This window comes from Gossypium hirsutum, chromosome D01 (assembly GCF_007990345.1).
Source record: "Gossypium hirsutum isolate 1008001.06 chromosome D01, Gossypium_hirsutum_v2.1, whole genome shotgun sequence".
NCBI classification, from domain to species: domain Eukaryota; kingdom Viridiplantae; phylum Streptophyta; class Magnoliopsida; order Malvales; family Malvaceae; genus Gossypium; species Gossypium hirsutum.
The window spans coordinates 65,179,302-65,204,925 of record NC_053437.1 but is presented as its reverse complement, the minus strand read 5'-3'; the positions used below and the strand labels follow the sequence as shown (position 1 = coordinate 65,204,925).

At 33.7% G+C, this 25,624-nt stretch overlaps 4 protein-coding genes across 14 annotated transcripts; 1 reads left to right on the top strand and 3 right to left on the bottom strand.

Moving 5' to 3' along the window:
• Positions 1 to 392: 392 nt before the first annotated feature.
• Positions 393 to 11,165, bottom strand: LOC107942990 (tRNA 2'-phosphotransferase 1). 3 transcript variants are annotated; one of them, XM_041087791.1, is made up of 8 exons: positions 10,756 to 11,165; positions 10,561 to 10,659; positions 10,294 to 10,441; positions 9,915 to 10,001; positions 9,722 to 9,769; positions 9,506 to 9,635; positions 9,133 to 9,189; positions 8,271 to 8,954 (listed from the first exon to the last, which is right to left on the bottom strand). In XM_041087791.1, exons 1-8 carry the CDS (start codon positions 10,791 to 10,793, stop codon positions 8,821 to 8,823), a joined length of 741 nt encoding a protein of 246 aa, XP_040943725.1. In that variant the 5' UTR covers positions 10,794 to 11,165; the 3' UTR covers positions 8,271 to 8,820. The 3 variants fall into 3 exon arrangements, 1 of the variants encoding a protein (XP_040943725.1); XR_005909674.1 differs by lacking the exons at positions 9,915 to 10,001; positions 10,294 to 10,441; positions 10,561 to 10,659; positions 10,756 to 11,165 and adding exons at positions 393 to 1,727; positions 1,852 to 1,916; positions 3,186 to 3,291; positions 7,694 to 8,111 and having other exon boundaries at positions 8,477 to 8,598; positions 8,893 to 9,189; positions 9,506 to 9,877; XR_005909675.1 differs by lacking the exons at positions 9,915 to 10,001; positions 10,294 to 10,441; positions 10,561 to 10,659; positions 10,756 to 11,165 and adding exons at positions 393 to 1,727; positions 1,852 to 1,916; positions 3,186 to 3,291; positions 7,694 to 8,111 and having other exon boundaries at positions 8,477 to 8,589; positions 8,893 to 9,189; positions 9,506 to 9,877.
• Positions 11,166 to 13,294: 2,129 nt separating this feature from the next.
• Positions 13,295 to 20,466, bottom strand: LOC121203568 (valine--tRNA ligase, chloroplastic/mitochondrial 2). 4 transcript variants are annotated; one of them, XM_041087790.1, is made up of 12 exons: positions 19,634 to 20,466; positions 18,813 to 19,473; positions 17,367 to 17,507; positions 16,750 to 16,893; positions 16,429 to 16,497; positions 15,778 to 15,828; positions 15,521 to 15,633; positions 14,957 to 15,104; positions 14,494 to 14,598; positions 14,292 to 14,393; positions 13,969 to 14,041; positions 13,295 to 13,830 (listed from the first exon to the last, which is right to left on the bottom strand). In XM_041087790.1, exons 7-12 carry the CDS (start codon positions 15,616 to 15,618, stop codon positions 13,658 to 13,660), a joined length of 699 nt encoding a protein of 232 aa, XP_040943724.1. In that variant the 5' UTR covers positions 15,619 to 15,633; positions 15,778 to 15,828; positions 16,429 to 16,497; positions 16,750 to 16,893; positions 17,367 to 17,507; positions 18,813 to 19,473; positions 19,634 to 20,466; the 3' UTR covers positions 13,295 to 13,657. The 4 variants fall into 4 exon arrangements, with proteins under 4 accessions (XP_040943724.1, XP_040943723.1, XP_040943721.1 ...); XM_041087789.1 differs by lacking the exon at positions 16,429 to 16,497 and having other exon boundaries at positions 16,750 to 16,904; XM_041087787.1 differs by lacking the exon at positions 16,429 to 16,497.
• On the bottom strand, positions 19,358 to 20,347 carry LOC121213622 (elongator complex protein 5-like). The gene is made up of 4 exons (XM_041086429.1): positions 20,181 to 20,347; positions 19,994 to 20,086; positions 19,804 to 19,952; positions 19,358 to 19,473 (listed from the first exon to the last, which is right to left on the bottom strand). The coding sequence occupies exons 1-4, from the start codon at positions 20,345 to 20,347 to the stop codon at positions 19,358 to 19,360; spliced, it is 525 nt and encodes a 174-aa protein (XP_040942363.1).
• Positions 20,467 to 21,749: 1,283 nt separating the features above from the next.
• On the top strand, positions 21,750 to 24,699 carry LOC107942991 (uncharacterized). 6 transcript variants are annotated; one of them, XM_041087781.1, is made up of 4 exons: positions 21,788 to 22,125; positions 22,788 to 23,731; positions 23,954 to 24,019; positions 24,486 to 24,699. In XM_041087781.1, the coding sequence occupies exons 2-3, from the start codon at positions 22,790 to 22,792 to the stop codon at positions 23,996 to 23,998; spliced, it is 987 nt and encodes a 328-aa protein (XP_040943715.1). In that variant the 5' UTR covers positions 21,788 to 22,125; positions 22,788 to 22,789; the 3' UTR covers positions 23,999 to 24,019; positions 24,486 to 24,699. The 6 variants fall into 6 exon arrangements, with proteins under 6 accessions (XP_040943719.1, XP_040943715.1, XP_040943716.1 ...); XM_041087782.1 differs by having other exon boundaries at positions 22,775 to 23,731; XM_041087785.1 differs by lacking the exon at positions 23,954 to 24,019 and having other exon boundaries at positions 21,750 to 22,125.
• The last annotated feature ends 925 nt before the right edge of the window (positions 24,700 to 25,624 follow it).

The window sequence follows — 25,624 nt, the reverse complement described above, 5'->3', positions numbered from 1 at the left end:
AAGAGAGAATAATGAAAACAAAAAAGAAAGAAGGAATGTATGGAATGAAGCATGATATGAGTATTTAAAATTTGGGAAGGAAGTGGAATGTGAAAAGGCTAAAGAAAACGGGCAGCGGGGCAGTGACTGCCCAAATAATAAAGATTCTTGAAATCTTCCGCAACGGTAACATAATACTATTTAATACACTCATTTAATGAAGAAGCAGCTGAGCAGTTCACCTATCTAATTAATCCATTCAAAACCTCAAGAGAAACTAAATAACAACAAAAACAAAATACAAAAGTAAAGCAGACTGACACAGTTCAAGGAAGCATAGAAATCCAACCCAAGTTGCTTCTTCATTGGGCTTAATCAGTTTTGAATTATTAATTTGTTATTTTTTTATTTAATTGAAGTAGTCATTTTATTATTTAATCTTTACATCTACCGTGTATGATTGACTGTAAAGAGATCATCCATCCTATGACAAATTTTAAGTCACAGCTTAGATACTAATGAAGAGTTCTCACTGAAAACCTGTGACAAGCACAGTGTACAATTTGATACCTGGCAACTCAATATCCCTATGCTACTCCAAAATAGTTAAACTATTTTAAACCAACCAAAAGCATAAATTACAAACAAATCACTTTCTGAATCCTTAAAAGACGGAAAACACATTCAATTGAATACATAGATGATGTTGGACTAATATGGAATTTCTGTACCAGAATTTACTCCCTAAAACGAAAATATTCACCACATATCCAAAGTTCTATTAAGAATAAACTATCACCTAGAATATCAGGGAGCCCCAAATTCATTAAAATAAATAGGAAAAGAACGTAAGATGAATGATTTAATCAATAAACAGCATAAAACAACAAAGTAAGTCACAGGCCACATCAATAATAACACATAGCAAAACAGCAATTTCTAAACATCAAAACACCGAACTCAAAAATTAAAAACATAAAAAAAAACTGACCAGTTTTTACGGATAGTTAATTAATTTCCGGAAAATGTCGTCCTATTGCGGGCAATAAGAAAGCTCGGAACAAATTATACTTCTATCTAACTATTATCCAGACAAAAAAAAGCAACTACTGAAGAAGCTATTCAGGCACTCGGAGCAAAATAAGAAAGAAAATTAACTACAGCAGGCCAGTTAAAAATCTGTACCGGATAAAAAATTCTTTACAACTAAACAGAAAAATCCAAAGCATGATGTCCAAATAACATAAAAGCAGGTTCAGATTACGAATAATGCAACGGTAACATTTATGGTAATTAAAACCTTCTTTAAATCACTACTACTGTTTTGGACAAATTAACAGAGAGAAGTAAAAAACCTTAAAAATTTAAATTATATTAAATTTTTTTAAACTTATTTAATTTTAAAACAATTGCTTCAAAATTAAACAGTTATGTTCAATACAATTTTACTAATCTTTTTAAACTTAAATACTATCAAAAGAAAACTGGACATAAAAACAGCTCAAACGCATTCCAAAACAACCCAACCCAAAACACTAAAAAAATGAACACAAAACCAAATCCGTGGCCCGAGCAAAAAGATGGATCACAAACCAGTATGCAAAAAGAGAACACAGATTTAGAGACTTTCACAATAGAAGCAACTTACTGTGCATTTGCAAATAGGGTCAGACAGCCTCCAAGCGGGATAAAAGCCCAAAAGGCCAAAACATAAGGAGGGCACAGGCCCAAACGCCAAAACAGAAGCCCTAAAAGAGAAACCGAAACAGTATTTAGTGAAGAAAAAAATAAAAGGAAATATAAAGTAGACGGAAACAAACAAATTGAAGAAAAAAAAGAACATATAGTACAAGATAAAGAACCAAAAAGTACCACACCGAGATCCATAATTTCAACGGAACGTAACAGTGACTCTTTGAATAAGAAAACAGGAAACCCTGGCAAAAGTCCACTGAAAAGATTAGTAGAAAGAAGCATATATTTGAAACTAAAAACAGAGATGAAAAGGAAAGAAACAAAGTTAAATGCATATTCATCCATGAAATGAATCTCCAATGAATTAGGGGATTTCAAAAATCACAAATAACAGAATCGACAAACACAACTTAGGGTTTCTCTACCTAATTTACCGTATTTGTGTGTGTAAAGAAAGAAAGGACAAGAAAGGAGGCTGGGAGAAAGAAAACAGGACAGAAGGAAAATATTTGAAAAGAATGGAAAAAACAGTAGTTAAGAAAGGAGAAAGGAACGTTTAGGGTTTAGGTAGATAATAGATCAAACCTTTTCTATCCCAATAGTGGAGTGGATTTTTTTGTGGTCAAATAAAAATCAAACGGCAAAACTGAGTTGAGACAACTGACTAACGAACATTAGAATTCATCTAGTTTGATAGTTTGGAGCGAAAAAGGCAGTCAGAGGACCATATGAGTGCACCAACACTCGGTACATGTGACACGCACGCATCTTATATGGGTATGTTTGACTTTTTTTTTGGTAAGTTTTTCTCTATATTAAACCAACTCTTCATTTTGCCTAAATAACTATCGTGTCTGAATTCATCTCCAACACATGCTCAGACATGGGCAACGAGATACAGTCCTCCAAAAGTCCTCCAAATACACGCGATCCAAGAAAAAACTGAAAATACTCAAGTAAGATGCCTATGTCCAATACTTACACCGAAGTCCGAGTAACATAACTTTTCATGTATTTGGAGGGTCATATGCTATACCCACGTCCGGGAATGTGTTGAACACGGATACTTCAAGAAAAATGAAAATTAAAGAAACACATGATGATTGTTTTTAATTTACTTTATTCAGTTTGGTCGATTCCACAAACTGCTAGACTAGTCACCATATTATGCAGAAAGCGTTATCAGCATAACCCTATTGTCAAACGAATTCCCTGATAAGTAGAACCATGTTTAACCCGTACATTTAACAGAATTTTAACAATTTATACAAAGGCACAATTGCTTAAACAATTTCACTAGAAAAGAAGTATGTGGTCTTAGTTGAACTTTAGGCACTATATCCATAAAAGAAATATGGGTATCACATTAAACTGGCATCTAAAATCCCCATTTATCTCAAGTTTTAGGGCATTAAAGAATGAATTTAAGCCATGAGAGAGTGCATAACAACATAAAGCATTAACAAGGAATCTGCAGAATTCAACTTTAGTTTCACAAAAATTGCCATCACCTCATAAATTCCTTTCAACTCCGTGTATGCCAAGCTGATCCTTATGAATGAAAATACTATTAATTTCATATCATTGGGGCTTGAAGATATCCGCTTTTGAATTCCACTGCAAGGTAATCCAAAAATATTTTAAAGCAGCATTTAGAATCAAATAGTTTCCCTTCACCATAAGTTTAACCAGAGATCTGTCATAGCAGTATAATTAGCATTTAATTTGGATAATTTAAACATGAAGATCAATCCAACATACAGAATGAGAAAGAGAACATTTATCACAAAAGAAAGTTATTTTGATTCATCGAAGTAAAATCTTTAATCAACTAATCATGCATGGCTCAACCATCTAGAATTAATCTAAATTTAAAATGTGTAACTCTCGTATCTAAAAAATGAACATCAATACTAGGGGTAAAAACCAGATACATGTGCCCATAAGTCACTTGGATTCGGCTAGAAGTAAAACTCAAATCAATTCAGTCATTGTCAAGTTGAACTCAAGCTTGACAGCCTTACTTGGATTTGGCAAAGAGAAGGTAAAAAAAAAACTCAAATAAATTCAAGTGAAAAGCATGTATCAAAAACTAAAAAACAGAGATGTTTCCATAAAAAAAACATAGTTAGTGGGATTGCATAAATCATAAAAAACAGAAACAGAGGAGAAAACTTAGGATTTGTACCTCGCAAAAGTACACAGGAAACAAACAAAAAGAACAAACAGATCGAGATCAATAGATTTGAAACACAGAACGAAACAGTGATGTCTAAACCTGAAAACCAAAAACCATAAAATAGAAATGAAAAGGCGAAGGACAAAAACAAAAACAAAGACAAAGGCAAAGAAATATACCCAACACTTACTGACTAATGCAAGCACCCAACAGTATGAAAAAGAAAACATATATGCATACACGAATCATGACAATCTCCACCGTATATAATCATGAAACCCAAATCGACAAAAACCTTTGCAATTAGCAAATCGGTTGAAATTCTCCAATTCTTATCAATATCAACAAGCATCCCAATTAGATTTTTTTTTTTTTTAAACTAAAGTACAGACTTTTTGAGAAAACTAAGAAACAGAATGTCACAACTCACAACGAATTAAAAAGACATTTTATTACCATCCAGAAAAACTACCAAATAAACTCTACATGCGTCACAACTCCCACCGAGTTCCTAGAACCAAAATCAAGCCAACACAGATGCAGTAAACAATTAACATACGGATGCTTTTCGATTAGGCAATTAGTATTCTGCTAAGCAAAGATTTAAAAGAAATAGAAAATAACACAAAAGCTATAATATTAAACAGAGGGAAACAAACAATCCAAAAATAAAGAACATATAGTATACGATAAACAAACAAAAATGAAGAACAAGACCGACATTTATAGATCTGAAAGTAGAAACGAAACAGAGATTTCTAAAGCTGAAAACCAAAAACCCTAAGAAAAACCCACTGAAATACAAGTAAAAAAGCATGGAGCTAAAACTAAAAAAGAAATTGATACCTGAAATGAGTCTCGTTGAAGCAACGAATTTCAAAAATTACAAAAACGAGAGGGGCCAGAGAAAACATAGGGTTTCTCTCCCACGAAAACTCTCTTCCTACTATAGCGTATGTGTTTTTGGCCTGTGGATACCCAAAGCTAAAATAGAATGACAGGAAAACGTTGAAAAGAGACCTAGAGTGAGAGAGAATCGCCGAAGGAATGAGAAGCAATGGATTGGATAGTTATATTTGAGGATTTAAATTTCGAATGATGGGAAGGAAGCTGGCCTGATCGGAGGTAAGACGCTAGAAAGTGTGTGGCGGCAGCGGCAGTGGCAGCGGTTTGTTAGAAAGGACAACAAAGGAGGAAGAGAGAAAAAGAAAATTAGTAGAAGAAGGGGAAAAAGAGGGAGAGAATAAACGGAGAACCGAACGTGAGAGAGATGAAGGAAGAAAGAGTTTTTATATTATTTATTTTAAAAATGGTTTGAATTTTATTTTATTTTTTAAAAAAATATCGGACTAAGTTATATTCAATCTTTTCTTAAATAGTATTTAGACCCAGATAAAATTAGGCCTGTTTTTCCAAGCTTTTGTTATAATTTGGGCCTATTTCGTTTTGTGGTCTGTCTTTTAGTCCTGATGGTTCGTGTTTTTGTATTTTAATAATAGCCAGTATTTTCCTTCAAAAAAAATCTTAAACTAGGGATATCCTTGGAATGGGATATACTTGGGCCGGGATATCCCTTTTTGGAATATCCCCAAACCGGGATATCCAACGAATGGAATATCCCTACCTGGAATAAGTGTTACAGGTAGTCCGGTCCAGAAGCATAAAAAATCTGAACCGGAAACTAAAACAACTGACCCGGACAGGGAAATTCTGAACCGGGACGGGATATAAACGGGATATCCCCAGAATAGCTTATTCCGCGATGGGATACCAGAAGGATATTCGTGGATTGGAATAAGACAATCTTTAAATCCTGTAAGCCAACCCAAAACAGAAAAATCAAGAGAAAAAATTTATTCAGAACCAGCATGCATCAAGAAATCAACTAAGACAATAAATGAACAAGAAATTGGTTATGACATCATTATAAAATATATCCAACACATCTTTTTAACAGTATCATAAAACCATCAACCAATAAGCAAATCAAAATTATGTTAATCATTCTCATAGAACCTATTTACTTAAAAGATTACAACTCAATTTCTCTTCATGTAAGGCTAGGTAACACAGATGAATATAATTCCATCTTTAACCAAAATCAGAGTATTTTCACCACATGGGTATATCAATAATCACACAAAACTTCCCATTTTGCAGATATACAGAGATACCATGGGTCTACCTAAAACTTCCAATCAAAATCCATTTGCAAATCATACCCAACAGAACTCAAACAATCCTAATTATTTTAAAGAAAATATACCCAACACTTACTAACTAATGCAAGCACCCAGCAGTATGAAAAAGAAAACATATATGCATACACGAATCATGACACTCTCCACCGTATATAATCATGAAACCCAAATCAACAAAAACCTTTGCAATTAGCAAATCGGTTGAAATTCTCCAATTCTTATCAATATCAACAAGCATCCCATTTAGATTACTATTATTTTTTTTAAACTAAAGTACAGACTTTTTGAGAAAACTAAGAAACAAAATGTCACAACTCACAACGAATTAAAAAGACATTTTATTACCATCCAGAAAAACTACCAAATAAACTCTACATGCGTCACAACTCCCACCGGGTTCCTAGAACCAAAATCAAGCCAACACAGATAATTTTTGTTTAGGCAATTAGTATTCTGCTAAGCAACGATTTAAAAGAAATAGAAAATAACACAAAAGCTATAATATTAAACAGAGGGGAACAAACAATCCAAAAATAAAGAACAACATATAGTATACGATAAACAAACAAAAATGAAGAACAAGACCGACATTTATAGATCTGAAAGACGGAACGAAACAGAGATTTCTAAAGCTGAAAACCAAAAACCCTAAGAAAAACCCACTGAAATACAAGTAAAAAAGCACGGAGCTGAAACTAAAAAAGAATTTGATACCTGAAATGAGTCTCCGTTTAAGCAGCGAATATCAAAAATCATAAAAACCAGAAACGCCAGAGACAACTTAGGGTTTCTCTCACAAAATCTTTCTTCCTACTATAGCGTGTGTGTTTTTGGCCAGTGGATACCCAAAGCTAAAAAAGAATGACAGGAAAACGTTGAAAAGAGACCGAGATAATTTTGAGACTATGAAGCATGACAGCAACAGATTTACAATATTATTATTAAATATTTACGGAGTTACGTTGTAGGTGAATTGAAACTAAACTGAATTTACGACATCAATTTACAAAAACCAAGTATCAAAACTGAATTTTCCGTAAATATAAATTGAAACTAAACTACAAAGTAATCATGATACTATTCATATCGAGCTTATTCCAGTCCTCTCTGTTGAAGGAGTGAAAAATCATAAAACATTCCTTCTTTCACGAACCAACACAGAAGAATTAAAGGAAAAAAAAACAACCATCCTTGGATCTTTCCATTATCAATTAGACAAACAGAAACCATATAATGGGATAAAATATGCATCATAAATGAGTCCTACGCAAGGTTCCACAAAACCGAGATAATTTTGAGACTATGAAGCATGACAGCAACAGAATGTCGATCGAAGAATACATCTACCTGAACAGAAGTCTGAAATCTACCTAGAATTCAAGCTCAACCTAAGCAGTTCCTAATATCATATTTCATAACTATCTTTGAAACCAAAATTTCATAACAATGCACTCACTAATGAAACTAATAAAGATCTGTAAACCGAGACAATTAGAGACAATGAAGTATCATGGCAACAAAATGTAGATCTATGAAGACATCAACTGAAGATAACCCAGAATTCAAGTTCAACCTAAGCAATTACTATATCATATTTCATCACAATGCACCTTTGCAACCGATAAACATTAAGGCTTACCTAGCTGAGGCAGCCCTCTGTTCATGGAAATCAAAGGTATACACATGTCCCATTGGAGCCACTACTGGTCTCCGATTCAAGAACCAAACAACCAGGAACTACTTCCAAGTACAGAATCACAAAGCTAATATCCGCAATATAAAGAATCTGAGTCCTATGACTTAGAACCAAAGTCCATAACTCCGGTGTCAGAGCCAAAAGGTAAACGTATCCACCTTTGTTGCTGAAAATTATGGAACCAAATGGCTTCCTGATCCAATCTGAATGTTTAAATACACCGACACGATTTTGAAGAACCAAATTCTCGCACACTTTAACAGCTTTCATAGTATCATGCCTCTCATATACAATAATCAAATCTCCATCTCTAATGCAGCGATTGAAAGATATCTTCATTGAGGAATCCATAAGCAATATCCTTAAAATACGAAAAACACATTCAATTGAATACACAGATGATGTTGGACTAATATGCAATTTCTGTACCAAAATTTACTCCACAAAACGAAAATATTTACCACATATCCAAAGTTCCATTAAGAATAAACTATCACCTAGAATACCAGGAAGACCAAAATTCATTAATATATATATGCATATAAATAGGAAAAGGGCATCAACATTGTCAATAGAGATACCAATTATATTTGTAGTTTCTAAAGGTCACTTTCTCAATACAGGAAAATTCTCAGGACATGTATCCTTCTTGTGATTTCAGGCCAGCCCAGCTCCACCAAATCTCTAAACTTGTATCTACAATAGGTATGCTGGAGAAATACTCACATGCATCTCCGATTATGCACTTATCAGCCATCAAGTTGAATTTTTATCAGTACTACCTTCTTGCTGTGCTTTAGAAGAATCTTCATTTTCCTCCATGACCTGCTGGATACCTTCTTGAATACCTCAAACGCAATTATGAAACAAAAACACAACACGATCATGATACCTTTAAAACACAATTATAACAAAAACAAATCACGACCATAAACATCATGGAAAGTTGGAGAGAAATGGATGCCAAGGATGTAATATCAAACAAAATGAATTTCATAAGATCCAATACAAATTTGTCATCACACAGGTTTAAAAGAGAGAAAAAAAACTGATCATTTCATCATCCAATTTTAAACATTTGAGAAAGGTATAGGTTTTCTATCTGGCCATGATTCTATTTTCTCAAAGCACTTGACACGTACCACCCCATCAAAACCCTCAGTCAATATCGCTTTGTTGTCTGAAATGTAAAGCTTCATGCCTTCTGCAGTCATCAAGAAAACAAGCGAAGACAACTTAAGAACCGTAGTTTGGCAAGAACAGATCAATATATGTTCGGCCACGACTCTTAAAGAAAAGTGAGAAAGACATGACTTGCAGTTATTGCTTCGGTTCATAGAATCATCACCGGACTGAAACTTGAAAGAAGCAAGCATGCTTACTTTCCAAAGCTTTTCTAACATCAAGATAGATCAAAACGGTAACATCTCGTCCCATACCTGAAGAGGGTAAAAGATACAAATCATCATAAGCCCTCTACAGCATTTAGATTCACTAAAACTCAATTTATGCCGATTAGTGCTTGTCATTTTCCATTATCGCTTAAAATTCACATTATATATCGGTATCTTAGTAATCCCCTTTCATAATCTTTAGCATGAATCCTATGGTGAAATGAAGATAACAAGCATAATAACACCCGTAAGCAGTTTGACACGTATACAGAGCTAGCATATTGAAAATAAAGAGTAAAATGAAGGAGTTCGTATGTCAAAGTTCAGAGGACCAGTAAAGAGAAATTTCATGATAACTCACCACTTATCACTTCACCATCAGTCAGCAAGCCACTTGAGAAGTGAACATGCAATCTTTTCATGCGCTTCAGACCTGACTCCAAAATTGATTCCAAATTCCTCTTATCGGTTCCATGTACGCAAACTATCATCTCAAGGAAAATCAAGAGGATGATGCAAAATAAAAGGCATAAAGGAAGTCCATAAATCTAAGAGACATGATGTTCTTACATTGCACTTCATCAGCTGAAAAGATTTGTTTCAATAATCTTTCAGACTCAACTGTGTGTCAACGTGACATACAATATCTTCCTTAGAAGTGCATAGACATAAATAAAGATGCTCAAAACAACAGCTAAAAATAATCTAAGGTGAAAATTAAGATAAAGTATGAAGAAATTGATAAATTTTTAAGAAAGATTCATCACCATGACGGTGTGGCCTTGGTTTGCACGAATCTGAAGCTCCCCATTTTCCTCAAGAAGGCTAAAACGTTGCTTATTATCTTTTCTGACAGCCTACAATCAATAAACATAAAAACCATGAAATTTCTTTTGGCTGCAAAATGAACATTTTCCTTCTCATTTGTTTATACACCAACATTTTGGAGACCAAGAATCTAAATTACTACCGGTAACAGCTCAAAGATCACTTATAAGTAAACAACAAATAGTTTTTAAAGAAGCCATTTTCATCAATTTTAACTACAAAAGTTACATGCTGCAATGATAGAAAATTTCAATCAAAATAGAAAAGGATTCTCAAGATTCAACAGTGAACAAAGACAAGAAATGATGTTACAAATTCTACCTCTTTGATATCATCAACAGTTTGTGACCTTAAAGGGATATTAGCAAATGCTTTCATATTCAGCTTCAGCAAATCTTCAACTTTGACATAACCATCACTTCGCATATTCAAATTCAGTTCAGTAGCCATTTGTCGCAGAGTTCGTGTCCTAAAAGAGATTAAACCAAAAAAAAAAACACTAATGAATAAAATAAATTTAATCGTATATAAAATAAATAAATAAATAAAAAGAATTGATAGAATGTTTTAATTTCCAACGCCGCTTACAAGAGTCGACCAAGAGCATCAATTTTGTCCTTGCTGCCACTGCCGCTACGGCATCTGGATCTTTCTCGATCATATTTCATATCTTGACCTCTGCCTCCACTGCAAAATCCACCAAAAAAAATAAGAGAAAAATGTATTCAAAATGGATAAAAATTAGATTATTGATATGAATTTGCGCTCAATTTTGAAAATTACAATCTATTTGAATGAGCGAAAGAAGAAAAAGAGGACATAGTGTTATTGAGGACTGTGTTCTCCAGGAGATGTAGAGCAGGGAACCTGGAAAGTTGAGAGGGGATAGTCGGACGGCGCGTAACGCATAAAAAGGCTAAAAAGTATTTTTCCCTTTTGCGTAATTTTCCCAATTTTCTTTAGGTTTATAGTCTTTAAGTGCAATAGAGATGTTGATGCATCAATTATATTAATATATTTCATCTTAAAATTTAACTTAATTCATATTTGCAAAAAAAAAAATTAATCCAAATCATTTTAAATTCACCCATATTAATTTTACATTATTTGGAAGGCAGAACGACGGACTACATTGATTTGTTTTATGTACGTTGGGTCAATTAGTTTTATATATATTTAATAGATAATAAAACCTAAACTTACTAACATTGTTAAAAAACTATTATTGTTAAAATACCGAAATCCCTGAAAAAAACAAATTGAAAATATTAGTAAATATAAGCATATATCTGAAACTAAAATCAGAGATAATGAGGAAAGAGACAGTTTAATTATATTCATACCTGAAATCAATTTCCGATGATGTAGGGAGTTTCAAAAATTACAAAAATTAGAAACAGCAAAAAAAGAGAGAGAGAGAGAGAGAGAGAGAGAGAGAGAGAGACGGCGAATAAATGGGAGAGCTATAGATTGAAGAAAACACAGGAAAAAAGGCTGAGAGAAGAAAAAACAAGAGAGAAGGAAAATATTTGTAAAGAAGGGAAAAAGAGTAGCTAAAAAAGGAGAAAGGAACGTTAGAAATAAAGGAAAAATAGGACAGAATATGGGAATAAGGTGGTCATTTATTGCCAACAAGTTAGTTTAATTTATTGTAATATTTATGAAAAAAATGATAAGAGAAAATTCCCAATGCAATTTCAGATTTTTTGTTTCCCATTAAGTAACTGACAAACTTTTTTTTATTGTTGATTTCTAAAACTGAAAACCAAAAGCCATAAAATAAACCAAAAAATACAAGTACAAAAGCATAGTTATTAAAAGGGAGAACGGAAAAGACAATGTTGGAGAAAAGATTCATACCTGATTAAGCAAGGGAGTCCAAAAATCCCAAAAACAAAAACGGTAGAGAGAATCACAATATAGTGTGTTTTTGAATTCTTTCGTGCCTAAAAAATATAAGAGGTAAAATTTGAAATGAGACAGACATAATAAAGGAGAGAATAAAAGGGAAAGAAATGTTAGAAAAAAAGGAAAATGAGGAGAGAATAAACTATGAAAACATGCTCAGTATCACAAGCCACAGGAACTAAACAAAAACCTGAAAACCATGACCATTATAACAGCCCAAAAAAACAGGACAACTATCACAAGTCGCAAAAAACCAATGGCCGCATAGGCCCAATGAAAATTAAATTCGATCCAAAGAAAATTTACTTTAATTTTGACAATTTAGAAAACAACAATCAAATAAAACAAACGCATCAATGTTACTGCAAACAAAACCATGAGATTGTAGAGAGATACCTTGGGTAGATATGAATGGCCGACATCCACAAAAGAGAAACCTTCGTTTTCTACATAATTAACAATACCAAAGCGAAAGAGTAATTTGGATTTTTTGAAAAATAAATCAGTAATACGATTCAAGTATGAAACTTTGAAAGAAAACTCTCATCGTAAGATCAAAAAAGGCAAATATACTGCGTTCTTCATAAGAAAGAAAACAACACCTAGTTAACATCTTCTAATGCAACACAATAAACACTTGTAACTACTTTGTAATATAAAACAACATTTTCAGTTAAATTGCATCCCTAATTCCATCCAGGCCAAGCATTTAGATATTACCCGAATATTTCAATCAAAATCCAATTCCAAATCATATAAGCACCAGCACACAAACAGTTCCAACTAAGTTCATCGATGACCTCCACTCAACTATTTTAAAGAAAACCTACCCCGATCCTTACTGATCAGTGAAAGCAGCTAGCAGTGTGAAAAGAAAACCAAAGACTAATATGCACCACCTTAGCACCAGATAAAATGCAAGAATTTTCACTCCAAATATGACCAAGTTCTTCTAGTTAAAATTGATAGTTAAGCACATTTAGTGGGAGATAGCCCTTGGTTGTAAGCATGTATTGGGGGATAATGCTTGCTGATAGGATATTGCTTAGGATTAGATATTCTCAGAAGTTCATCTTTTACTTGGCCTTTTATTTTATTTTTATTTTCGCCTTCTAACTTATTTGATGTTATGGGCAGGTTTCACTGGACAATTTTAAAAGTGGGCGCTTGCATACACTGATCACTTCAGCTTTCAGTCATATTGATATTGAGCACATTGTGTCTAACATGATTGGACTTCACTTCAGCAATTGCAGGCATCAACAAGCATAGGAGAATATGAAGCTTGTTGGAGAAGAAAAGGCCATCAGTTGACACATCCTAAGAAGACTTAGGCGAGTAAACAGTGAACTATCAATTAACTTTAGTAGCAATGTTGAACACGAACAACAGCTAGTTCTCATGATACACCAAATTGAAGTGTGCCACACTTTTCCAAATGCTTTATAGCACATAAACTTTCCCAATTGATTTTAAAAAAAACAACAGTTTGAGCTTCTCCCCAAAGTTAATTTTATGAAGTTCTCTGGGTAAGTGCCCCCACTAAAGTTGACACATAATAAACAAAATGCCATAGCAAACATATTCAGGAATCCTCTCCATGAAACTCTGACTACTACAAAGTAGTGTTGTTTTTAAGTTCCGTGCCTTGTTTTTATCCTATTTTAATCTGTACATACAGTCATGTTTGAGAAGCTTAAGCACGGTGGTCACTATTACCATTTGTGCCAAAGTAATGTACAATATTAGTGCATCTACATCAATGACAAAGTAAAGTTCATACTTTAGGAGAGTTGAGGCGAGCTTTAAGTCCCTCATACTCCGTTTGCATCTTTGATAGGCGCTTGCTAAGGCATTGCACTTCAGCAGAAATATCAACCATATCAGCAAGGGGAAGATATGCCTCCAGTCCTTCACTTGCAATAAGGTGAACTGATTGTTTTGCATCCTCTGCAAGTATAAATACATATAGATGTCCAACATTTCATATATCAAAGAGAATCAATAGGAAGTACTATTAGTGAAATGAATATGCAAAGCATTTCTTTGTCCTAGGACCAAAGCATATATGGTTCAAAGTAAACATGCCTGGAGGAGAATCAGCGAAATGAATATTGTCAAAATCTAGCTTGGATAAGAGAGCCAAAACCTCCTTCTCTTCCTGCATCAAGAGGATACAACCTATCAACATTGATTTGCGGACATGCTAAGAATACAGATACTTAAGACATTAGCATTGTTCATTAAGCCATTCCTTTTTCCGCCAGACTTTACAACAGCCTGTGGTAGTATAGTTACAAGCATATATTATGCATCAAAAGATGGCACAATCAAGAAAAGAAACAAAAAGGTGCCATTCATTTTTCTTTATAATTAGTAAGACAGTCCCTAAAGAAACAAACTACACTTACAGATATATACTGAATGACTTCTTCACTACCAACAATAGAAGCAGTTATGCGCTTTGCTGGCTCAACAGAATACTCAGCTCTAGCATTCCGGACTGCTCGAGTCTAGCACATAAATTATCAGAGGTTAGCGATTCCCTTACCTTGGGTTCAAGAGTATTTGATGGCGAATGTAGAGGAAAAAAGAAGAGTTCTATAAACTCACCAGAGCTTGTAAATTTTCAAATCTTTTTACCAAATCAGTACTCCTGGGAAGAGAAGTTTGTGGCCAGGAAGATATTATAAGAGCCTCTCTCCGATTGGGTAGTGCCTGAAGATAAATAAAATAAAAGAAAAATCCACAGTTACATCTGCAGAAAACCTTAGGGGATGCCTAAAACAATAAAAAAGGAAAAGAAAAAATATCATTTCTTGTATGAAGCACTATTCATGTATGCTGTAATGTGAACCCAAAATTCACTTAAGTATATGTGCATGTCCAAAGTCAGGTGTGCACATTAAATCTAGACTTGATAAGGTGCTCATCAATGGAAATTGTGTTCCAGCGAATTTTATCCAAACTTAATATTAGCATGAATGATCAGATTCAAGAATATGGTAAACTAAATGAGTTTAAATTATAAAAATTATATTAACAAAAAACGTGGTAAACACTACAAAGCCCACACCTGCCACAGTTCCTCAGTTACAAATGGCATGAATGGATGTAATAATTTCAGTATATTCTCGAAAATGTAGAGTAGAACTGTCTGAGCTACCAAAGCAACTGAATCATCTCCAGAGTGGTAAATGGTAGCTTTACTGGCTTCAATATACCTATGCAAACAACAAAAACATAAATCCCAAGCATGGGTTGCAGATCTAAAGACTGTACATATAACACAAAAATAACTACAGCTAATCAGAGTAAAAATTATACCAGTATTTTTTGCAAAAACCATACAACCACGACAGGTATTTCATGTATGTGTCAACAGCACATACTGATCCAACTTACAATAGAATTCTAGTAATGATAACAATAAAAAAACACACACTATCCACCAAATGAAGTTTACAACTTTAACCTTAGAAAAAAAGGGCATCATGTGCTATATAACAACAACATAAACTTCATTACTTTTCAGTTTTCATGATCTGTAAATGGCATAAAATCCAGACCTTAATGGCATAAAACAATAGAACTACGTTCTATTAGCAGAAAGCAAATTATAAAAGAACATTCTACATACCAGTCAGCAAAATCACCCCAAAAGAAATCATATATTTCTCTCCCAACGTCCCCAAAGAAATATTTGTTATAACTCTCAGTGACAGCATCAATAAGCATATGCAGTTTTGAGACCTGAAAAATGAACAACAGTACTCAAGTAACTTCTCTGTAGCATTCAGAAAAAGAATAATCAGGGTATGTATGAATGGAGGTAACTTGACTCCACTATACAAATAAATAGATGGTGGCGAAACAAGCACAGTATTTTTTTCTTACCACCCAACATTCTAGAAGAGGAAGCCTTAGAAGATACCCCTCCGTGTTAAACTGAAAAGGAAAGTTTACCGATTAGATGATGCCAATCTTCTTAGGAAGAGGACATTGTGATGATGTCAAAAGAAAATTTAAGTTACACCCTATGCAATAATAATAGATTTCTTTTCTTCTGAGGGTAATAACAATAGTTACAAATGCAAGCATAACTCAGATTAATACTGTTGATAGTACAATCAATAAACACAGTGAATACTCCACCTATCCAATAATTAATAATATATATGTGCCATCGAAACAGTATAAGTTCCTTTGCAATGCCATCGAAAGAAGCTAAACATATGTCACAATAGCAACCAGTAGAAAATAACAAATCAACAAGACAAATGCTTAGAAATACAATGTAACAGACAGTGAACGGAAAAATGGAAGTGAGAAAGAACAAGTGCATCTGCATGTATGTTGCAGTGGAAGGAGAATGCACCATGCATCACAACAAGTAATAGCTCCAATACAACAATAGGAGGGATATGTAATGTTAGATGGTAACGCCAAAAAGAATACCAGATCATGGCAGAACAAAAAGATGAGCAAGACATGTAGAGCTTCCAATGTCACAACAAAATTGGAAAGGAGACCTAATTTTTATCGTACTTGACAGCAAGTTGCAAGAAGTATGGCATGTTTAGGTCACCCAACCCTGATACATGAGCACTGGAAGAACTGACACAACAATTTCAAATTAGAGGTTATTACTCCGAACAGAGTAACAGATGACACACTTCAGCATATTGTATTTTGACACCAATAAATGTGATAAATGCAAAGAAATGCCAACAAGTAATGCCCCATGTTAATAAATTGTAGATCCACCTAAACTGTAGAATTTATACTACAATAATAGGGAATCGGAGACATCTTGTACTTGGAAGAGGATGCAGATACATCTATATCTATTTCCAACTCCATATATACCTGAAGGAGCCGTCTATACTGCCCGCTACCATAACTTCTGTTTCCATTTGACCCTCTAGTGTCTGGACATCAACTTGTCTGCTCCAAAGCACTATAACGTATATTTCTTAATAAATTTTCATCTGCTGCACCATATCTCCAAACCTGAAACAAATCTGAAATAATGTAAAATACAATAATGAAGACTAAGTGATTATCAGTAAGAAATTTGGGAATAAAACTCTAATTTAAAGAATGACAAATATTGCAAAAGAGATATGCGTGAGTATTACAGACAATATAAATTCATCAAATTTTGAGTTATCTCTTCCATTAATTAGTTTATTTTTGTCCTCTCCAGCAGCAAAATCGAAATAATAAAACAAGGATTAAGAGGAAGAGATCCATGTGGTGATTACAATTGACTCCAAGCAATTCAATTCTAGTCCATAGGTTTCCCATAAGAGAACGAAACATTATCTCCCCCAAAAGACAGAGATTTGGGAGTTGAGTTGTAGTTTATATTTTTAGAAAAATTTAAAGAAAACCCATCACCAAAAACCCTTCTAAAACAAAATTTGATTATTGCAAGAACAGAAACCAAACGAAATTAAACTTGAAAAGAAAAATCTGCTAACCTGAAAGTGTAATGCTGTGATAAAAGAGGCAACTTTGAACGCATTTGCAGAGAAAGTGTGAAGGAGATTTTGGGAAGAATTTTCTTTATTTCTATTCGGCCATGGTCGGAATGGCCATTCAAAGCATTCAGCACTGAATCCCTATTACGCATTTGAGGGAATAGAACGCTTTAACTAATTCGGCCAAATGAAGAAACGGTAAACCAAACAAAAGCATTGATATTCATCCAAGAATAAAGAGGGAACCAACCAAACGTGGCCTGATTCTTTTAATCTGAAAACCGAAAACCTTAACAAAACTAACTTAAAATATTAGTAAAACGAAGCATATATCTGAAACTATAGATAGAGACGCATAAAAAATAAAGAGGCATTGTTTATTTTCAAAAACTACATTCTGGAATAGACGTTTTTATTATTATTTATTTTCAAAAGAATAAATTTTGGAAATTGTTTCTGTTTTTTAAATACCAGTAATATTGGTGTTTGCATTTATTATTTATTGGTATTTGGGGCTATTTTAAAGTTACTGTTGGGTTTCATATAAATTGGGTATCAATACCGCTTATACAGCTGTCCATAACATAAAGGCAAACTTAAAAACGAGGGGATATCCCTGGAATGGGATATACCTAAGACGGGGTATCCTTCAAAAGGATATCCCCCAACCGGGATATCCCTGGAATAGGATATCCCTGTCTGGAATAAGTACGACAGGTAACCCGGTCCAAACACTTAAAAAATCTGAACCGGATGCCAAAACAGCTGAACCGGGCACTAAAAATAATGAACCGGTACGGGATATGATGGGAATATTTTTGGAATAGCCTATCCCGGATCAGGATATGACGGGATATCCCCGTAGTAGTAGAAGAATGAAAATTAACCCAGTATTTAATGTCAAATTCTCTGAAAATATTTAAAAGCTCAGTATGATTTAATTACTGTTTTCTTATTCCTTCAACAAATATAATGCTTTTACTTGTTGAAAAAGGGAAAATGAGGAGACGATAAAGGGAAAGAAACAAGAAAATATTTCCATTTATTTTCTGCTAATCAGTTAGGGTTTTAGGGTAGATACTTATATAGTTGTTAGAAACATATCTTCACTGTGAAATCTCATAAATAGGACTCAAAGATTTGCAAGAAAATGTCCTTAAATACAGAAAACAAACAATCGAAAACAAATAAAACACATAACAGGCGATAAACTATCAAAAAAATGACATCACAAGATTTAAAAAGACGAATATAAGCAGTGTTTCATAAGGCTGAACACCAAAACGAATAACAAAAACACACTGAAAAATCAAAAAAAGAAGCATAAATCTGAAAACTAAAACAAAGATGAAAACCACAATACCCACAGAAATAAAAGAAGATAAGCATAGGTCTGAAACTAAAAAAGACGTGAAAAGAAAAGGTTAGTAGAAGTGAAAATCATACCTGAAATTGCAATCCGATGAAGAAGGGGATTTCAATGTCCTGCTGTAGTTAAAGAAAGGGAGGAAGAGAAAATAAATAAAAACAAAAGAAAAAGAAAATAAAAATAAAAATCAGAATAAACACAATTTACAGGAGAAAGAAGGGTATCTCATCAAGAATTTAGAGAGACGTTGGAAGCTGTTTAATGTATCATTTAATTATCAAAAGACACTATGATACCTGTAGGCCTGGTCTGACCTGAACTTGGACAATGTTAAACTCACAACAGTGGTTTAAAACCAGGCCAAAAATAGGATGAAAACTTGTAAAATGAATACTCAGGAATGTGTCACCGAGTGAGCAAAGAATCAATCATAATAGCAGGATGAAAACTCAGTGTTTGAATTGATTGCAACTTGTTAAAGAGTTATTTTTTTTTTCAAGAAACACTTCCTTGCGAATGTCAAATATCCGGTATGCCCTCAGGTTTCGGCAGATGGCCAAGCCATGACTGTCGGAGAACTTGCATTGTTCCCCACACTTGCTTCACTTGAAGGCTGCCTCCTCTAAGTCCTCTTGCGTGGAGGGCATGCAGTGGAATTCCCATCATTGACCTTCAAGTGATCCATTTTCCATTCACGGATTTCATACATGTGGAGCAGCATTTCAAAGGTCCATATATCTGTGCATATTACAAGCAAAGTTCATGATGCTTTAAAAGAAAAACTGCTTGAACAAGATAGGATACCTTTTTTTTTTCTGTACATTGAAATTTTACTAGTTAAAAAAAAAGTTCAAGTTTCATTCAATCAAACATTAGCAAACAGGATAGAGAGGATTACCGAGTCTATGGCAAAAGAAACCGGATTTTTCCACCTCCTACCAATCCTACAAACAATCAAAAGCAACAATAAAAAAATACCCAACAAAAACCATAAATGAATTTACTCAACAAACAATCAAAAGCTTATGTTGATCTTTCAAACTTGAAAAGGATTCGCAAAAGATTTACCTTTGCCAAGTTCAATAATTGAATTGTACAACTTATCCATATGTTTAACTTCCCTAAAAACATTAGCAGTCCTCGAAACCAAAGCTTCATTGGAAAGAGCTGTGGAGTTTCCACTCCCTGCTAACTGATCGTTCCAACCAAGTGGATCACTGTAACCATCTAAAATTATTAGAGGCAAAAAGAAATTCACTGTTTATCCGATGAAGCGACGTCAGTTCCTTTGTTTTTCAGCAAATCCAAATAAAACGATGGATTCCGGGAAAATGAAACGACGACAAGGCCTCTGCAACATATAATAACTAAATAATTACCCTAATTTCAAATTAATAAATGTTAACAAAATGGTTTTTCGAGAAGAGAATAAAAGGAAAGCGAACAGTGACTGCGATTTTCCTGCCAAAATGGAGGAGAAGAGCTGAGAAAGCACGTGAGAAAACACTTGTAAGGCAAAGGGAGAAGTGACGGAGTCCTCGATGGTGAACGCAGGCGCCAGCTCGCCTTCTAGAGCTCCGTCTCTTAGTGCTCTGCAAATTGATTCCGCCATAGCTACAGGCTTTGGTGCTACTGAGTTGGGTTTTTTCAGCCTCAAAAAACTCTAGAGGAAAATATGAGGGGGTTTCCATGGATCCCTTAATTTCTTTATTATTATTAAAAAAAATATGAAATATGTTTTTATTTATTATATATCTAGCCATTTTAAAGTTTCATCTATTGCATTCTCTCTTGAAAAATAATAATAAACAAAAAAATTTTCTCTTTTTCATTTATTATTTGTTCATGTATACATTACTATTTTTATATATTTACTTTTTATCCTTTTGTTCAAAATTTATAATCACAAATATTTAAAACCACAAAATATTTAAATCTATTTTTTTACAATATAATATAAATATTATATTTAAAACCCCAGATATAAGATTTTTTATATCTCCAACGTATAGTAGAGAATTTTTATTTCACCACCGTTTATTCGTTTTTTTATGTTTTATGGTTCTCCAACCTACACTTCAAATTTTCCATAAATGTATATATTTTACACTTCTACATTTTTATATTTTTAAAAATTATCATATTCTAAACATTATATTATTTTCAATATAAACAAATAGATTATATATTATAATAGGTATACAGATTAAAGATACATTAGACAATACATATATTAATGAATAATTAATAGCAGTTAAAAAAATTCAAAATAATAATTATTCTTAATTATTGATTTATAATATGATAAGAAGTAAAAAAGAATTAATGACTCAAAAATTTTTACAAACTCATGCAATTTTATATATATTATAAATAAATAGATTATATATTATAATAGGTATACAGATTAGAGATATGTTAGACAATATGCATATTAATGCCAATGTGGCAGAAGGGGTTTAGTAATCCCATTAAAATTTAAAATACCAAATTATAGGGAAATTTTTATAAAACACAAGCACTAATATCAGAATTTAAAAAAAATTCTATGGATCCTAAAAGAGAAACAGACTTCCAATTTCAGGTTGAATAAGCTGATTCACTCTGAATTTTTAAGAGCCGGAGGAAATTGACAACCTACTACCACAAAACTAATTAAAGAAGTACATTATTAAGCACCATTATCAAACTACCCAAAAACAAACTAGAAATAGATTATTAAGTCTCATTATCTCAAAACAGCTGATGGTTTTGGTCCTACAATTATATAAAACATTTAAAAAAGAAACATAAAAAGAAAGCCAGCCCCAAGACATAGCAAAAACTACATCACTCATACATACATGACGACGAGCAAGTTCTGGCTCAAACACAGTATAAATATTGTTGCTCATTCAAGTTCTGAGATTCTACCGACTCAATTGCCAGATTGACACATCTCCTATTTATCAAAACTCTAAATAACATTAAAAAAGCCATAAAAATGGTCAAAGCGAAATGGGCCATGGCACAAACCTATTTTTGCTCAGATGTGCATGAGCCACATCAACTTACGCGTAGACGGAGTAGCTATCTTATGAGTTGTATTCTTTTTAGATTTCATTTTTTAAAAATAAATTAAAATAAGGCCTTTTCTTTTTACATATATCTGTCGGCCACGGGAGGCAGAAATCACAAATTCAGGATTTATTTAATTTTTTCTTTTTGGACGAGATGAGGATTTATTAATTACTTTGCGTTTATATGGAAATAAAGGAGGAGTAGAAAATTAGAAGTAGATAATTTTCTCTTTCATTTCCCCAATCTTATATAACCCCCCTGGCCAGTGTCCGCTCTCTTCTTATCACAAAACATATAACAAGATCAGAATAAGAAAAACGCTGCTTGCAGGTAAATCTCACTACAAATTATCTGTCTTCTTTGTTTTCCACTTTTTAATTTAAATTTTCTATATTCGAAAGATGGTGGGTTGGATCCTCATCCCTCCACCGGAAGATGAGTGATTTGAGTTATGATCAGACCAGTCACCCTTTAAGTTTAGGAATGGTAGTAGCAAACTAGTTTATGACCTTTTCTTTTTGATCGTTACAATGTTATTGCCGTTGTTGACTTGTTACAGTATGAGAAATTGTCATGTCTGAAACAATGATGATGATCTGGATCTGGATCTGGATCTGGATGTTTTGGCTGCTGTTCTTCACTTCGATGATTTTTATGTCTCAGATCACTATCTTTCCTTTGTGTTCTGGCTGGCTCCATGTTTAGTATTTAGATCAAATCCTTAATATTAAGACTCTCTTTTCCAGTCCTTTCGGCTGTTCCTTGCTTGGCTGCTTCTGCTTCTTTCTTTATACACATATGCCAACCAATATATATATCCTCTGGTTTTAAATCTTGCTTCAATTGACAGTCGTAGAAGGATTGCGATCTATGTTAACTAATTTATTTAGTATTTAGGGCTTCCTGTAGTTTCTTTTATCGAAAGAAAAAATGTTTTGAATATTTTTCTAATAACTTTATTTGATTAATTACTTGGAAGCTTTGCTATTAAGGTATGTCATCATCCGATAAGCCAGAATTAGTTGAAAGGGATGTTAAGGACAAGGTGGATGACAAAGAAGACAACAGTGGATTTATAGACAAGGTCAAGGGTTTCATTCATGACATTGGTGAGAAGATCGAGGAAACAATCGGCTTTGGCAAGCCTACTGCAGATGTAGCTGAGATTCACCTCCCTTGTATCAATCTTGAGAAAGCAGAAATTGTCGTTGATGTCCTCATAAAGAACCCAAACCCTGTTCCAATCCCCCTCGTCGACATTGACTACCTCATTGAAAGTGATGGTAGAAAACTCCTTTCAGGCTTGATTCCAGATGCTGGAACCATCCATGCTCATGGTGAGGAGACTGTCAAAATACCAGTTACTTTGATATATGATGATATCAAAAGTACATATGATGACATTAAGCCTGGCAGCATCATTCCATATAGGCTGAAAGTTGATCTCATTGTTGATGTTCCTGTTTTTGGGAGGTTAACTTTACCTCTTGAGAAAACTGGAGAGATCCCTATACCTTACAAGCCGGATATCGATATGGAGAAGATACACTTTGAGAGATTCTCTTGGGAGGAAACTATAGCAGTTCTTCATTTGAAATTGGAGAATATGAATGACTTTGACTTGGGACTCAATGCCCTTGACTATGAGGTCTGGCTATCTGAGGTCAGCATTGGATCTGCAGAACTTGAAAAATCTGCAAAGATAGGCAAAAACGGAATCAGTTATATTGAGATTCCTATCTCTTTCAGGCCTAAGGATTTCGGATCTGCTCTGTGGGACATGATTAGGGGAAAAGGAACAGGTTACTCTATGAAAGGTCACATCAACGTTGACACTCCGTTTGGAGCTATGAAATTACCCATCAGCAAGGAGGGTGGCACAACCCGCCTTAAGAAGAATAGGGAAGACGGTGGTGATGATGATGATGATGATGAGGTATGTTAATTACTCCTGACTTGTCCTTTTTGAAGTTTGAAACTTGCTATACGAATAGAATCCTATGTTTTCTTATTTCATTCTTGTTTTGGGTTAGGATGTTACTCTTATGTTCGATTTGATTCTTCTTTTAAATACAAGAGGATGGTCTTTATGATTCTTTAGTAACTAACAAATTGGATTCTACCCTTTGCTATTTGCTTGTCTTTTTGCTTTGAAAAGAAAAAAGTAAGAAGAATGTTTGAATGTAAAAGCAAGCTATGTTGATGAAGAACTAATAATTCAAATGTAAGTTTCTTTAGAACGAGATACATGATTTACTTTACTGTAAATTGATCATGTTAGAATTGTGTTGCCTAACAAGTATTTGTTTATTTTTAAATTATTATGATTTTGCTTTTATCATTTGATTTTTACTTTAGCTCCTTTTAGGAGCAAAAAGCAAATAGCATATGTAACAAGGCCTAGTAAATTTTTTAGATTGTTGATGACTGAGAAAGTTCTAATTGGATATTACAATGTATTGAAAATCAGTAAGAGGAAGAGTTCCTGGTTAACATTGGTAAGAGCCACTCATGAAAAGCATGCCCATCTATGTGTTTACATAACATATCCATATATCATTGTCCTCTAAATGAGTATCAGAGATTCAGAGTAGATGTTTCTAGTGCCTCCTTTTTTTAATCAGTTGTCACTAGTCAGGTTTATGCAAATTTTGATTGTCTAACCCTGTATTTAATTATTTTACTTGCAGGATTAAAGCAAAAGATCAACAGGGATGGTCCCCTTGAGCTTCTTTTGTTTTGTTACAGAGTTCATTGCAATAATATACTAATGGTGTGTGGAATTTAATGTTTAGATTGTGACGGTAACATGTACTACAATTATGGAAAAGTTGGTACCTATAATTATGCATATTATGTATTATGTATGTATGCATGAATGGGATGCTGTGACCCTGGTTTTTATTTTGTCTAGCAGCTTCCCCCCCCCCCCTCTTAGCGAACCTCATGAATTTGCAGTTGAATAAACTGTTATTTTGCTTTTAATATGATTCCTGCAACGTCTCATCTTCATCTTTAGTTTTTGGCTATGTGAAAGGGTGAGACGTATTTTTGCATGTGTTTCATCCTTTTTTTTACCCTTAAATAGTCACGAAGGATGCATGAAACATGCGTTCTTAGCTGCCTGTGGTTCTTTGGAGAATATTAGGGCAAAGTCTGTTAGTAATGATTAGATGCCTACTTTAGTTTTGCATTTCTAGTTCCTTGCTTCAAATTTGCAGATAATAATTAGTTTCTGTTAAATTTTTAATTGCTTCAGGCTATCCATCCAATAATCACTTTTAACTTTTTAAACTCAATTTCAGTAACATCCAAATCCAATATATAGTTTTTAAAGTTGCCTCACCTGGACTGCATTGCAGAATCGAGTCTGACATTGCGCCATAAACCATCCTCTCGAGTTGACTTGAAGAGATTGGTATTCGCTGTTTTAAATCTTAGCCGCTTTTATTAATCTGGGTTTCGCTTCAATTTGCTTCAATGACTTGCTATATCATTGCATCTCAAAGAAAGTATCCTGGCCTAGGCGCCTCGCTGAACCTGAATTGGAATTTTCTATTTCTCATCTGCATTTTGCAGAAAATCACTATCGACATCATTGATTTGGTTGTCATTTTAAACTTGCTATCTTAATAAGGGGTTCAATCAGATATGGATTGCCAACCTGGCAAGAAATAAGAGCATTTTAAATGAGTTGGGTTGACCTGAACATTTCCTACGGGTTATGATTGGTAGTTTAGTTTATTTATGCTTTAATGTAGGTGTTTGTGGAAGATACCAATTCAACTCAAAAGAATCAATTGTTTTAGCAGAAAGCTAACCGAAGGCA